Here is a 12833-nt window from a genome sequence, read left to right on the forward strand (position 1 = left end):
AGCCTCCACAGACTACATGTTGTCAAGGAATATTTTTTTCTTTTATTTAAATATGGAAGTGCCAAGTGGTTTAAAATAAGGATAGCTGAGAAACAGAATAATGATGATTGTTTGAAGAGAGAGGAAAGAAAAAACAAAAAATGGTTGTCGCCACGCAAGCAGACGCCCGTGCAAAAGGTGACGGGGAGGGGGCCACGTAGGAAAAAGCGCGAGGGAGAAGACAAACGACAAGAGGATCTCGCAGGAGATCTGGGAGTTGTCCAGATCGGGGCCCACAGTCGACCAAATTGAAGATCTTCTCCAATCTAATTATTAACTACATTTCAGCCATCTTTTATCCATTTTTAATCCCCATATTATATTATCTTTATTTTCTGGGTTTCCCCACCCCTCTCCCTCTCCTCTGTGCTCAGCTGCCAATTAGCAGAAACCCTAGCTTCTCCTTTCCTGCGCTTTTTCTTCAATCTACAGACCTTAATCTCTTCTTTCAAACGCCTGAAAACCCTAATCCCTGCTCCATTCCTTCAATTATAAACCCTGATTTCCGCCTTCACCCCCTGCGCTAAGTAAACCGTAACTCCTGCTTTCCTCCACTGGCAACTTTAGGCCTGGAACGCCTAGTTTCTGCTTTCCTGCACCCGTGAACCCTAATTCCCGATTTCCTGCACAGTGTGTATTGGAGAGGGGCAGGGGGACCCTTCACTCCTCTCTGTTCAAGACGCCGTAGTCCGGCCGCACGCGGAGGTTGTCTTTCCAACTGACCCGCACAGGCGCACTTCTCCTGTAAAGCAAGCACGTCATGTTGAAATGCTAGGCTCTGTGCACAGAAAGGACTTCCATAGCGAGAACCTCTAGCGTCCAGAGAAGAACGTGATGAAAGAAGCTTCTTCAGGTTGATCAAGTCCTTAAATGCATGAGCATGCCGTTGAAACTACCTCACTTTGGCCTTCATCAGCTCCCTCTCTGGCAAAGCCAGAGTGACTCTTTCTAGGACTTCAGCACAATGGGGTTTCTAGTGTTTGCTCATAGCTTAGCTGTTTGGACCCTTTTTCTAGGATATCTGCACAGTGAGCTGTGAAGGCTAGGGTTTCTGCAACGGGAAAGGGTTTTCAGCGTCCTCTACAGTAAGTTGAGAAGGCAAGACTTTCTAGAGTGTCTGCATCAGTAAGCTAAGAAGATCAGGGTATCTGTTTGTTCACAGTTCACCTTGTTGGACCGTGCCCTGAGAAGGGATGTATACCAGGCCTGGGGGAAATAAACTCTATCAGCACAAATGCTGCCTGCAATCTTGCAAGCGAAAATGTATAACATCCTTGTTTGTGTATTATGACTCTCATGTTGTGATCATTTAGCCTCAACGTACACTTCCTTCTCACGGAGCCACATCACATATCTTTGACAATTGCAATGAAGATGGCTTGAAGAACAATTGGGCGTTAACTGTGTACCAGTTAATGCTTGTCTTAATGATTTCAAGCAGGCCCTAAACTTGAAGAAGGGTTTATGGAAACACGAGCTTGATTCATGTCCCTCCAATTAAAGAAGGGGGGGTTCAATATGTTAGCTTGATGATCAGCAACATATGTGACCGAGCTCACAATCTTCTTAGGGGTTCTCATGATGTGTAAAGAACCATTGAGACATGCCTCCATGGGAACTATGAAGTATCTAATTAATGGTGCACCCATGGAACAAAACACACAAGCAATGAATGCAAATGGATGCAGAGATGCCCACCCCATGAGCCATGGTAAACTAGGAGTGAAATGGTGGGACTGTTCGTCGAATTTTAAGCACATGCAGTCTCTGCCCTCCAAGGCCAAGTATTGGGGCACATTCAACATGATGACCTTAGTGTGGCTTCTTGGTGCTGCTGGTGTAGTTGTGGCTTTGATTGTGTATCAGTTTTTCAGCAGGCAACATTATCAACATTATGAGGATGTGCTGGTGAACATGTGCGATGAGCGGGCAAGGATGCTGCAGCATCAATTCTCAGTGAGCATGAATCACGTCCATGCGCTTGCAATCTTAGTCTCCACTTTTTACCTTGGAAGGCATCCAACGGCACTTGATCAGGTCCGTCTTTGTTGTATGTATTTTTCTACATGCATGTGGCAAATTCACCCCAGGTTTGCTTACCCCCAAAAATACTTGTAAACTCGCTCTCTGTAGTTTGCATTGAGGCGTACACACATGCAGTAACATCTAGCTCATCTTATCATCACAAGCATTGAATCTATATAGCATAACTAGCTTGCTTCTATGTCCACGTCCCTCACCATGATGTGCTGCGTTCTCTCTCTTACTTCCCTTCTTGCAATGCCGTTGGTAACAGTTTTTGCATTATGTTTTACTCTTCAATCATACCTACCAGTTTTGGATTTCGGTATGAAAGACCAGAGTACTGAAGCATGGTTTTTCAGATGTCTGTACTGTCTTTTTTTATATTTGACTTCCTTGTAGCCACTAGATGAAATGAATCCACAGAATGTTTATGTTTCATTAAATAGTTTAAGTGAATAAGCATGGAATATGGAGGTGTGGCTACAACCACGTGGAGTTGTCTAGAAAGACTTGCCAACGTTCAAGGGTCTCAGGTGCCTGGGTCATGTTGAGCATGCATTTGTCATGTATGGTCTTACGACGCACATCCTTACTGGGAATACTCTATGAATCATGCCCCTGTCTGGGGCTTTTGAAGTATCTCCATCAACTGTGTGAAAGTTTTTTAATGCAGTTGACCCAGGATCAGCCTTGTTCCTCGGTTTTTGACTGCCCTAGCACACCTAGGCACTGCGGAATTTGGAAGGCATACTCTTGATTTTTGTTAGATTGAGTATTGATATCCTTTTTCTGATGCAGAGGGAAATGATGTGACCAAAGTTTGGTAAAAGCATAAAAATATAGCTTAAGTTTCTTGTTGGCTGCAGGACATATTTGCAGAATACACTGCGAGAACTGCTTTTGAGAGGCCTTTGATGACTGGAGTAGCATACGCACACAGGGTTTTGCACGTTGAAAGGGAAGCCTTTGAGAAAGAGCAAGGTTGGACCATCAAAACTATGCATTCGAAAGAACCAAGTCCAGTGCATGATGAATATGCACCGACCATATTCTCCCAGGAAACCATTGGCTACATTGTTTCACTGGACATGATGTCTGGAGAGGTAACATGCTTTCATTCATGCTAATGTTAGTGATTGTAAGGTGGTGTCAGTTATATAGCTCTTTCTAAAGTGCATTATTCCTCATAATGCAGGAGGATCGTGACAACATTTTACGGGCTAGGGCCTCTGGCAAGGGTGTCTTGACGGGTCCATTCAGACTTCTCAAGTCTAACCATCTAGGTGTTGTTTTAACGTTTGCCGTGTACAAGAAAGAAGTCCCTCCAGATGCCACAGTTGAAGAGAGAATTGATGCAGCTGTTGGGTCTGTTTCTTTTCTATACCTTATACAGATCCCACTGGCAAAGGTTGTGTGTGTAAGAATGTTGAAGACATGCAAGTCTGTTTGCTTTGATGTTTGTGGGTGTAGGGGGAGGGGTGTTGGTCTTATCAGGAGATTGCAAGTTCCCTTTACTTCGGGGCAGTCATATGGATCAAAGGAGGTCTTCTGGCTTAGCTATGACGTTAAAAGAACCCCCCTCCTCACCCCTCCCCCCCTCTCTCTCTCTCTGTGATAGCGCTTCCTTATGAGTTGGTGATAGCAATTCATTCTAGAGGTTGGCTGTAACCTCAATGCTGGACACACTAACATTGCTACTACTCTCTAGGTATGGGGATAGACTCTAGAGGCCCCTCTCTCTCTCCCACACACACACACACACACACACACACACACACATGTGCGTGCACACATGGTATCTCTATAGAGCAAGCAGCCAGAGACACTACCATTAGGGATGAGCCTGTACCGATATCAGTTTCTACCAGTTACAACAGATGGGGCTGTTCAAATGCCATTTTACCTAAAGGTTATATGCCATATGTGCTATGGATTCTAGGTGCCGTCACATAGGCTGCACATCAATGTAGGGAGAGATGTGCCATCCGCACGTGGAACTGAGCTGTGAGCATGAATAGTATGTCGTACACATGAGGTTGAGATTAAGGAGCATGCCATCCTTCGATGCCCAGCATACTACGAGGTTAGAGGCGGCTTTCTCTGCCTATTCAGAGAGGGTTTTGATCCTCTTCGTCAAGTCATGGGTATGAGGACCAGAGGTGTGTGGCACTCTTTCTGTATGAGATACAGAGAAACAGACTGATGTTTGAAGGGAAAAAGGAGGCAAGAAGAAGAGAGCCGATGGTAGACATTCCTTACATCTTTTGTCCTAAGCACTGGACATTGTCGAGCCAGAGAGACAGATGGCAAGGAGGAGACACAAGTGCATCTAGAGACACCAATAGAGAGATTGCAGCCACAGAGTTTCTATCCTGATGTACAAGAGCCTAGCTGCTGCTAGACACCCTCGCAGGACGACACACATAACCCATCAAAAAGACCCAAAGCTCAGCAGAAGAGACCACCCTCCATGCTACACCACAATAGGACACACACTCCTTGTTGGGGTCCGGGGACATACCATTTTTGATCTTATGGTGATCCTTGAGTTTGGATCCTCCTTATGACGAGGTTTGAGAGGGCTTTGCAACTTTATGAAGCTTTGACATATCATGCCTTCATTTTCCATTTGTGCCTTCCTGGCATATTCCAGAGTTTCCATCTTTATTTCATTTTCATTAAGCTTTGTCTCTTCTATAGGTCAAGATCTCACTTGGGTTTTTGTTAAGTTTGAGAAATCACTTGAACTTTCCATTGGTATATGCTTTGTTTAGGTTTTAAAGAATGCTTATGCATCTCCCGCCACAGTACTCACATTTATTGTATTATTATTGGTTTTCATGGACGGTTTTGGCCCCTCCAAGATGTTAATAAGCCTTTCTTTCTTTCTAGAATTGCACACAGGCGTGGGAAGTTCGGAACCAATGAAGAAAGGCTGGGACCATAGCACGTTAGAAAAGGGCGAGCATATCTTTCTGTAAAACACACATTCATGAGATTGTACTCCCAGTGTGGCTTTGACAAGATGTCCACAAAAGGCTGACATAGACACAACATGGCTTTATCCTATGACATTGTTGTGCCCTGTGTATGTAATCTTACACAAACTGCTTTTTCCTGTTGGTGAAGGAGTCATTCAGACTCAGGCATAATCAAAACACAATGAAGGTTAACCATAGATACGTTGGAAGTGTAATTGTGCAGAATGCATGCTCAGGCAGGCTGCAAAAAAGGCCAAGCATGAGCCATTTGTACACTCTCTTCTGTAAAGGCATGCGATATTTGATGCCATTTCTACTAGCAGATCAGTAAGACGGTCTAGGATATGATGATATGCTGCAGGTCACTGCAAAGTAGAGTTCTGTTGCTGTGCAATCTCTAGACAAATAGAAGATGTTAATGTTGATGCTTACTGTAGGATGTTAAGGCTGGCTGGGGTGTGATGCTCATGCCTTACCCCACGATTTTCTCAAGGGGCTATGATATTAGATTGAAACCTTGGTTACTGAGTATCTTTGTGTGTTGCAAATGCCACCGTGTAACTTGTACTTGCATGTGGCAGGTACCTGGGTGGAGCTTTTGATGTGGAATCCCTTGTTGACAACCTTCTCATACAGCTTGCAAAAAGCGAAGATATTATTGTGAATGTTTATGACATAACCAACCTTTCAAGGCCACTTATAATGTATGGTCCAGAAGTTGTTGACAATGGCCTCTCCCATGTTAGCTCTTTGGATTTTGGAGATCCTTTCAGGAAGCATCAGATGCGTTGCAGGTGATTTTTAGCTGTGAGGAGTTGTGCTTTTCACTACTTTTCAAAGCTTTGTTTATAAAGGCTCATTTCGTATTTTTGGCTTTAGGCTAGCTAGAGAAATCCCGCATCCAACACTTGCTTTGGGATTTGCTAGTGGTGTGTTAGCATTTGTTGCCCTCATCTGTGCCATGGTGTACAATGCTTATAAACATGTCAAGAAGGTAGAAGAAGACTATCGGAAGATGGAAGAGCTTAAAGTACAAGCAGAAGCAGCTGATATAGCCAAGTCTCAGGTTAGGTATTTGCAGGCAAATCATAAGATTTACTCAATATATCAGTCTTTGTGATTCAGATTTCCTTTTTGAACTTAACATTTTAGATTCAAAAGAAAGTTTTTCTGCCAAATCATAAGATTTAGTCACTATACCAGTCTTTGTGATTCAGATTTCTTTTTTGAACTTAACATTGTAGATTCAAAAGAAAGCTTTCTGCCAAATTACTGATGTTACTTGGATGCATTACAGTTTTTGGCAACTGTCTCCCACGAGATAAGAACTCCAATGAATGGTGTGCTTGGTAAGTCATTCTGAAACTTCTTTTTTGAGGCAAGCATAACAAGGAGCTAAGATACGTTAAGTAGGATGCTTGAACTTGGGAGGTTGGAGATCTCGTAGAAAGTGGAGTTGTGTTTATGTGACACCCTAAGAGCAGCTGCCAAGTATGACAACATGATGTGGGTTAGTTGTGTGGCACTACTGAGGAAGGGATAACATGCTAAATTTGGGAGGGAGGGGTTAGTGCTAGCACGTTGTTTTAATTATCTTCCTGTTGGACAATTTATCATTCATGTTTGTGAGTTTAAACTACATGTGCGCGTGCATGTTTTGGGTAGGGGGGCTGAAACTTTTTTGCATCTTTATTTCTGAAATCCTCATTTGTAAGAGGAGAGCCTGTTGTGAAGTTCAACTTTAATAAATTTCTATGGTTAAAATCTTCCCAGGAATGCTGCAAATGCTTCTTGACACTCAGCTTGATGCAACCCAACAAGATTTTGCTAGAACCGCACAAGCAAGTGGAAAAGCATTGATTACACTTATAAATGAGGTTCTAGATCAAGCTAAAATTGAGTCAGGCCGTATTGAACTAGAGACCGTACCTTTCGACCTCCGAGCTATTCTTGATGATGTCCTTTCACTTTTCTCCGGAAAAACCCGGGGGGAGGGCATTGAGGTATAAACGTGTTCAGCTTCTAAACTCAATGATATGGTTGTTTTGGGCTTGGTTTGCCATAGATGGACTCCTGAGATATAATATGTGGTTCTTTTGTTTTTGTAGCTAGCTGTCTATGTATCAGAAAGGGTACCGCCTACTCTCATTGGAGATCCTGGTCGGATACGGCAAATTATAACCAACCTTGTGGGAAACTCTGTGAAAGTAAGTTTTGGCATTGATTTGGCTGACCTAATCATTGTTAAAAGATCTGCTCCAGATGCCTTTTTTCCCTCTTAATGCATGCAATTGTGGCCTGTGTGTTTCTGCACATGTAGAACTGAACATGATGTATGATCATTCCTTAGTTGTTTAACCACCATTTTCCTTGTCTGTGCTTGCAGTTTACTGAGAAGGGCCACATTTTTGTATGCGTTCACCTGTGGGACGACATTGAGTCGGTGGAGATGGTGAAGTCTGAAGCCATGTCAAAGGAGATTACAGAATGCAGGCTAGCCAAGAACTGTAACACCGTTTCATCCACCACTTTGAGTGGCCATACGGCTGCAAATAGACAAAGTAGCTGGGATTTCTTCAAAGTGTTACTAGTAAATGAGAGACAGAAGCCTACAGAAACAGAATCATCTGAAGTAAAGCTTTTCATCAGTGTTGAGGATACAGGAATCGGAATCCCTTCACAAGCACAACAACGGATTTTTATGCCATTCATGCAAGCAGATAGCTCCACTTCACGCACTTATGGAGGCACGGGGATAGGCTTGAGCATCAGTAGGTGTTTGGTTGAACTAATGAAGGGAGAGATGCATTTTGTGAGCAAAGAAAATGTAGGATCAACTTTCACATGCAGCCTTGTTCTCAGAAGAGGTGACACAAGTATAGGAGAAGATAAATGCTGTCTTAGTGACAAGATGCTTCTGACTAAGTTCAAAGGCATGAAAGTTTTGATCGTTGACGGGGGACTTGTACGGTCTGAAGTCACACAGTATCATCTGCAGAGACTCGGCTTGCATGTATCATCGGTTTCAGATCCAGAACTTGCCCTTGAGTTTTTGTCCGCCAGACCTAGCGTGGCTTTGAATGGATTCTCAAGGTTTGATTTCATGTGCCCAGTATTCTGCTTGTACTATTAGAGATTTGAGGAGTTATTTCTTTTGAAATGACATGTTTTGATCTTCTTAGCAGCATAAGAGAGGTTGATATGGTGCTTGTGGACAAAGATGCTTGGGGCTCTTCTACTGGTTTGAATTTCCCTTCTCTTTTACAAAAAGCAAGACAGAATACAAGGGACATTAATCGTCTGAAGATGATTCTTATGGCAACTTCTATGACGAGCGCTGAATGTGAAATGGCCAAAAGTATGGGGTATGTAGATACAATCATTATGAAGCCGCTGCGAGCCAGCATGATTGCTGCCTGTTTGCACCAAGTACTCGGGATGGGGAACAAGAGCCAGCAAGGAAGGGAAGAACCTGGGAACCTGCGCAATCTCTTGTGTGGGAAGAAAATACTGGTGGTGGATGACAATAAGGTCAACCGCATTGTGGCTGCGGCTGCACTGAAGAAATATGGTGCCCATGTTGAATGTGCAGATAGTGGCAAGGCTGCGATTGCAATGCTCGAACCACCCCATAAATTTGATGCCTGCTTCATGGACATCCAAATGCCTGAGATGGATGGGTATTCTGCACAAAGCCAAGGCTTTTGAGAATGTTTTTCTTTTGCCTTTACTATCAAGTGAAACAAGTATTACACAAGAAACAAACAATTACACTATATATTAAATGATACAAGTACAAGTAAACCTGCGTAACATCTTTTACACATACATACATACATACATTCACACATACTTGTGCACACACACACACTCACATACATGCATGTATACATCTTTTACAAAGTAACAGTTTGTAGGAGAGGCATAGTTGGTAAATGAGATCTGGTCTGCTGCTTTGTAAGCCATACATATTACTTTTACAAAGTAACAGTTTGTAGGAGAGGCATAGTTGGTAAATGAGATCCTAATCTGCTGCTTTGTAAGCCCTAAGCTTGGTTCTTTTGTGACATTTGAAATTACTAATGTAATGATCATTCTTTTAATAGGTTCGAAGCTACCCGGAACATTCGGAAGGTTGAGGAGTTGGCCAATTCACATGATAAATCAACCAAGAATTCTGTCAAAGTTTGGCATGTGCCAATACTCGCCATGACTGCTGATGTTATCCAGGCAACTTATGATGAGTGTGTTCGATGCAAAATGGATGGCTATGTGTCCAAGCCATTTGAAGAGGAGCAGTTATACATAGCAGTCAGCCAAGTCTTAACTATGTCAGGAGGATCACAAAACCATGGGGTTGGTGGCTCTTAGCAAGTTGAGACAAGTCGAAAATTAGAACAACATGGATATTCGATGATGTGCTGAACAGAAACCATGACATGGGTATCTGATGATGTGCTCTTCAGACAGACAATGCTGTGAGGTCCAAAACAATGCCGAGTATCTGTACGAGGTGGATCAAGTTTGGCACCTACACATACCCTATGAAATCTTCATCTGTTGGGTGGCTATGGAGTAATTAATAGATTGGTTCTATCTGTCCGGCATTTTAGGGGCACTCCTTTTTGCAGCTGGACACTGCTGGCCTTGTTTTGTCACAGTGGTGTACAACAGACAGAAGCGGCATGCGGTGTAACTGTACGGCTCATCTGATGCTGAAGGTCAGAAGTGTCCTTGAAATGATCTATTTTTTGGAAAAGGCTGTCATTTTGCTAACCTGGTTGATGGTATATGCTTGTAGCCAGAGGTGCGCATACTGCCAAATGATGCAGCAATTGTATCCGAGATGCCTTTTGTGTCATAGGAGGGCTGGCTGATTTGGCTGTCATGATCTTCAAGAATGTTTATATATGTTACATAATGTAAGAGTTTCACATGCCAAGTTGCAGTCTTAACATATATATGGCTAGTGATTATACCCGGCTTATTATCTTCTTCCTTTCAGCTGTAACAAACATCACTTTGTCCAATGAACACACGCTAAACAGAGGAGGATTTGTTGGACTGAGTAAACCATGAGACCAATGTCAATTAATCACTGAACGTAAGGCCTTAGAAAACATCCCAAGTAAACCATTGTGAGCCTTTGGCTAGGCAGGTATAACCTGACCCCGCTAAGCACACGGTAGAAAGTTCACACACACAAAACAAAGACAAGCCTCAGTAAAGACCTCTCTCTCTTTCTTTCTTTTTCGTGAAATGGTGTTTTATATTATATGTAAAAATGTACATCAGCCACATGGCTTACACAGAACCTATGGCCCTAAAAAACCCCCACAAAAGATCCTCTAAAGGATCATGACCATGCAAACCTGTACACTAATAAGAAAGCCTCCTAGCCAAATAAGCATCCCAGATAAAAGCATCAAAGATGAGCTAGCCGAGCCGCCGTAGACCATAACGAAATAACATCTGCATCCAGTAGCTGAGCTGAGAGAAGAGAAGAAAACTGCCAAAGCAGGAAACCGCGGATACGTAGAATGTGCCCATGTATTCCAGACAAGGAATGAAAGATGAACCCATTTCGTGTAGTCTAAATATGCCAAAGTCCTGTCCATCTAAGGAAATGGAATATCACAAGGTGACTGTCTGAAGTAATGACTTGAGGACAAATCCCAAATATCCACTGATGAACCGAAACAGTAGATCTCTCTATTGCCTCCCAAACGCGAGAGACAAAAGACCAAATTTGACAGGCCACCCGACAACTCATGAATAGATGCATAATTGTTTCAGTGCATGTCGTGCAGAAGAAGCAAGAGGCCAATGTAATTTTACGACGGCCGAGCTGATCCCGTGTAGGTAACCCTCCCACCAACATCCTCCAAATGAAAACCTTATCTTGGTAAGGAAGTTTAGACTGCCAACCACGCATAAGAGTTTTTTGCCACCATGATTTAGACTTGTGCAATCCCCACACCTTATTGGCCTTGGTTGAAACCCAATCTTTCTCTGATACGAGCTTATGATAGACCTGGTTAGCTGAAAGTGATATCAAGTCACCAGATTTACATAGTGCCCAATCAAGCCAAGGCTGATCTGCAGATGGCCGAGGCAATGGAGTAAAAGGCTCAATTGCATGCATGATGTCAACCCATAGTGGCTGAAATGTCCAAGGAACCCTAAAGTGTTGCCGAATACGACGAAACGAATATGGCATGTCACGACCAGGTATCACAGCATCTCAGATTCTAACCAAGCCTAACCTGACCATGTGGTTGAGTCGTATGCGTGAAGCATCTTTGTCTGGCCAAACAATGACACGCGACTCCACAAATGTTTCGAACTGCAAAGAGTTCAAAAGTAGTCTTTCATGACCAGGATCCCACCGAGCCAATAGTAGAACTTCATGCCAAGAAAGGAGAATATGCGATAAAATGTGAGATGAGCGAATACGGACAGGATGAGCCGCATTCACAATGTCCCACCAAGAAGCCTGCACATGAGTCCGTCCATGTGACAATCCCTCCAACTCAATCAAGTCACGAGCCATGAATACCCAAGGTTGCTCCTGCAAACACAGATCCTGAAAAAAGTGCCCACCTACGTGCCACCATATGCAAGCGGACATCCAGTAAAGCAGCCCCACCCATTCTTTTGGGCGTCGTAATGTGATTCCAAGCTATCCATGTTTGACCCATAATATTTCCTTGCCTCTTCCACAGCATAAACCGAATGGGAGCAACCAAACGGAGAAGAGATTTGTGCGTCCAAGGTAGCAAAGGCAAAAAATAGGAAATCATGCTAAGCATAATAACTTGAGCTACCTTAACCCTCACGTGCATAGGCCACCCTTGAGCTTTCCAATACACAAATTTATCCGAGATCCGAGCAGAAATCCAAGCAAGAAGCGCTTGGGGGTCCACATCCACACCCACCGGATACCCAAGATGACGAACAATGTCTCTTGTATGCACCACATGGCCTTGCCACCCTAATGCCTCGAGATCAAATTCCGTGCATACAATGAGGGCTGATTTTGTTGAATTTATTTTCAGCCCAGAAGCCAATGCGAAATTATTCCAAGCTTCCAAATTATTCCATGATCTATATTGGCTTTTTTCGGCCCTGAGAAACATAAAAGTGTCATTCGCAAGGGCTTGAGCAACCAATTGCTTGCCATGAGGGAGATGCAAACCAACCACTTCACCATGTGATGCCATAGCATCTAGGCGAGATAACATAGGATGAGTGGCAATGGCAAAGAAAAGAGGGCTAAGAGGACAGCCCTGTCGGAGAGAACGGGTGAGAGAAATACCATCCGAAAGTCCTCCATTGAGCATAATCCGCGTGATAGAGCCAGACCAAATTAGCCATTTTGGGACCAAAGCCCATGGCTGTCATTAACTGAGAAAGGAAAGACCAGCTGACATGATCAAAAGCTTTTTCAAGATCCAGCTGCACCATCACAATCTCTTGCTTCTTTGCCTTGGCATAATCCACTCCAATTCGAACATTAAGAATATTATGCAAAATATTCCTGCCATGCACAAATCCATATTGATATGGATGAATAAGAGTAGGAAGCACCTTCTGCAAGCGATTGGCAAAAATCTTTGTAAAGATTACATAATACCCATAAGTGAGATCGGGCGCCATTGAGTCAAAGAAGTAGGCGAAGGGACTTTGGGCAACAAACGAAGTATGCCCAACTTCCAATCGGCAGGCATATATCCCTCATCCCAAACCCTTTGACAAATAAGCGTCAAAGGCTCTGCAAGCTGATCA

General features: G+C 43.3%; 1 protein-coding gene across 1 annotated transcript; it reads left to right on the plus strand.

The window, feature by feature from the left end:
- The first annotated feature begins 321 nt into the window (after positions 1 to 321).
- LOC147638524 (putative histidine kinase 6) lies at positions 322 to 9987 on the plus strand. The gene is made up of 11 exons (XM_086798441.1): positions 322 to 2076; positions 2931 to 3167; positions 3260 to 3429; positions 5627 to 5839; positions 5925 to 6111; positions 6343 to 6394; positions 6819 to 7048; positions 7154 to 7252; positions 7432 to 8138; positions 8231 to 8725; positions 9152 to 9987. Exons 1-11 carry the CDS (start codon positions 1618 to 1620, stop codon positions 9414 to 9416), a joined length of 3114 nt encoding a protein of 1037 aa, XP_086654567.1. The 5' UTR covers positions 322 to 1617; the 3' UTR covers positions 9417 to 9987.
- Positions 9988 to 12833: the final 2846 nt, after the last annotated feature.

This window comes from Cibotium barometz, chromosome 5 (genome assembly GCF_041138505.1).
Source record: "Cibotium barometz isolate CiBa-2024 chromosome 5, ASM4113850v1, whole genome shotgun sequence".
NCBI classification, from domain to species: domain Eukaryota; kingdom Viridiplantae; phylum Streptophyta; class Polypodiopsida; order Cyatheales; family Cibotiaceae; genus Cibotium; species Cibotium barometz.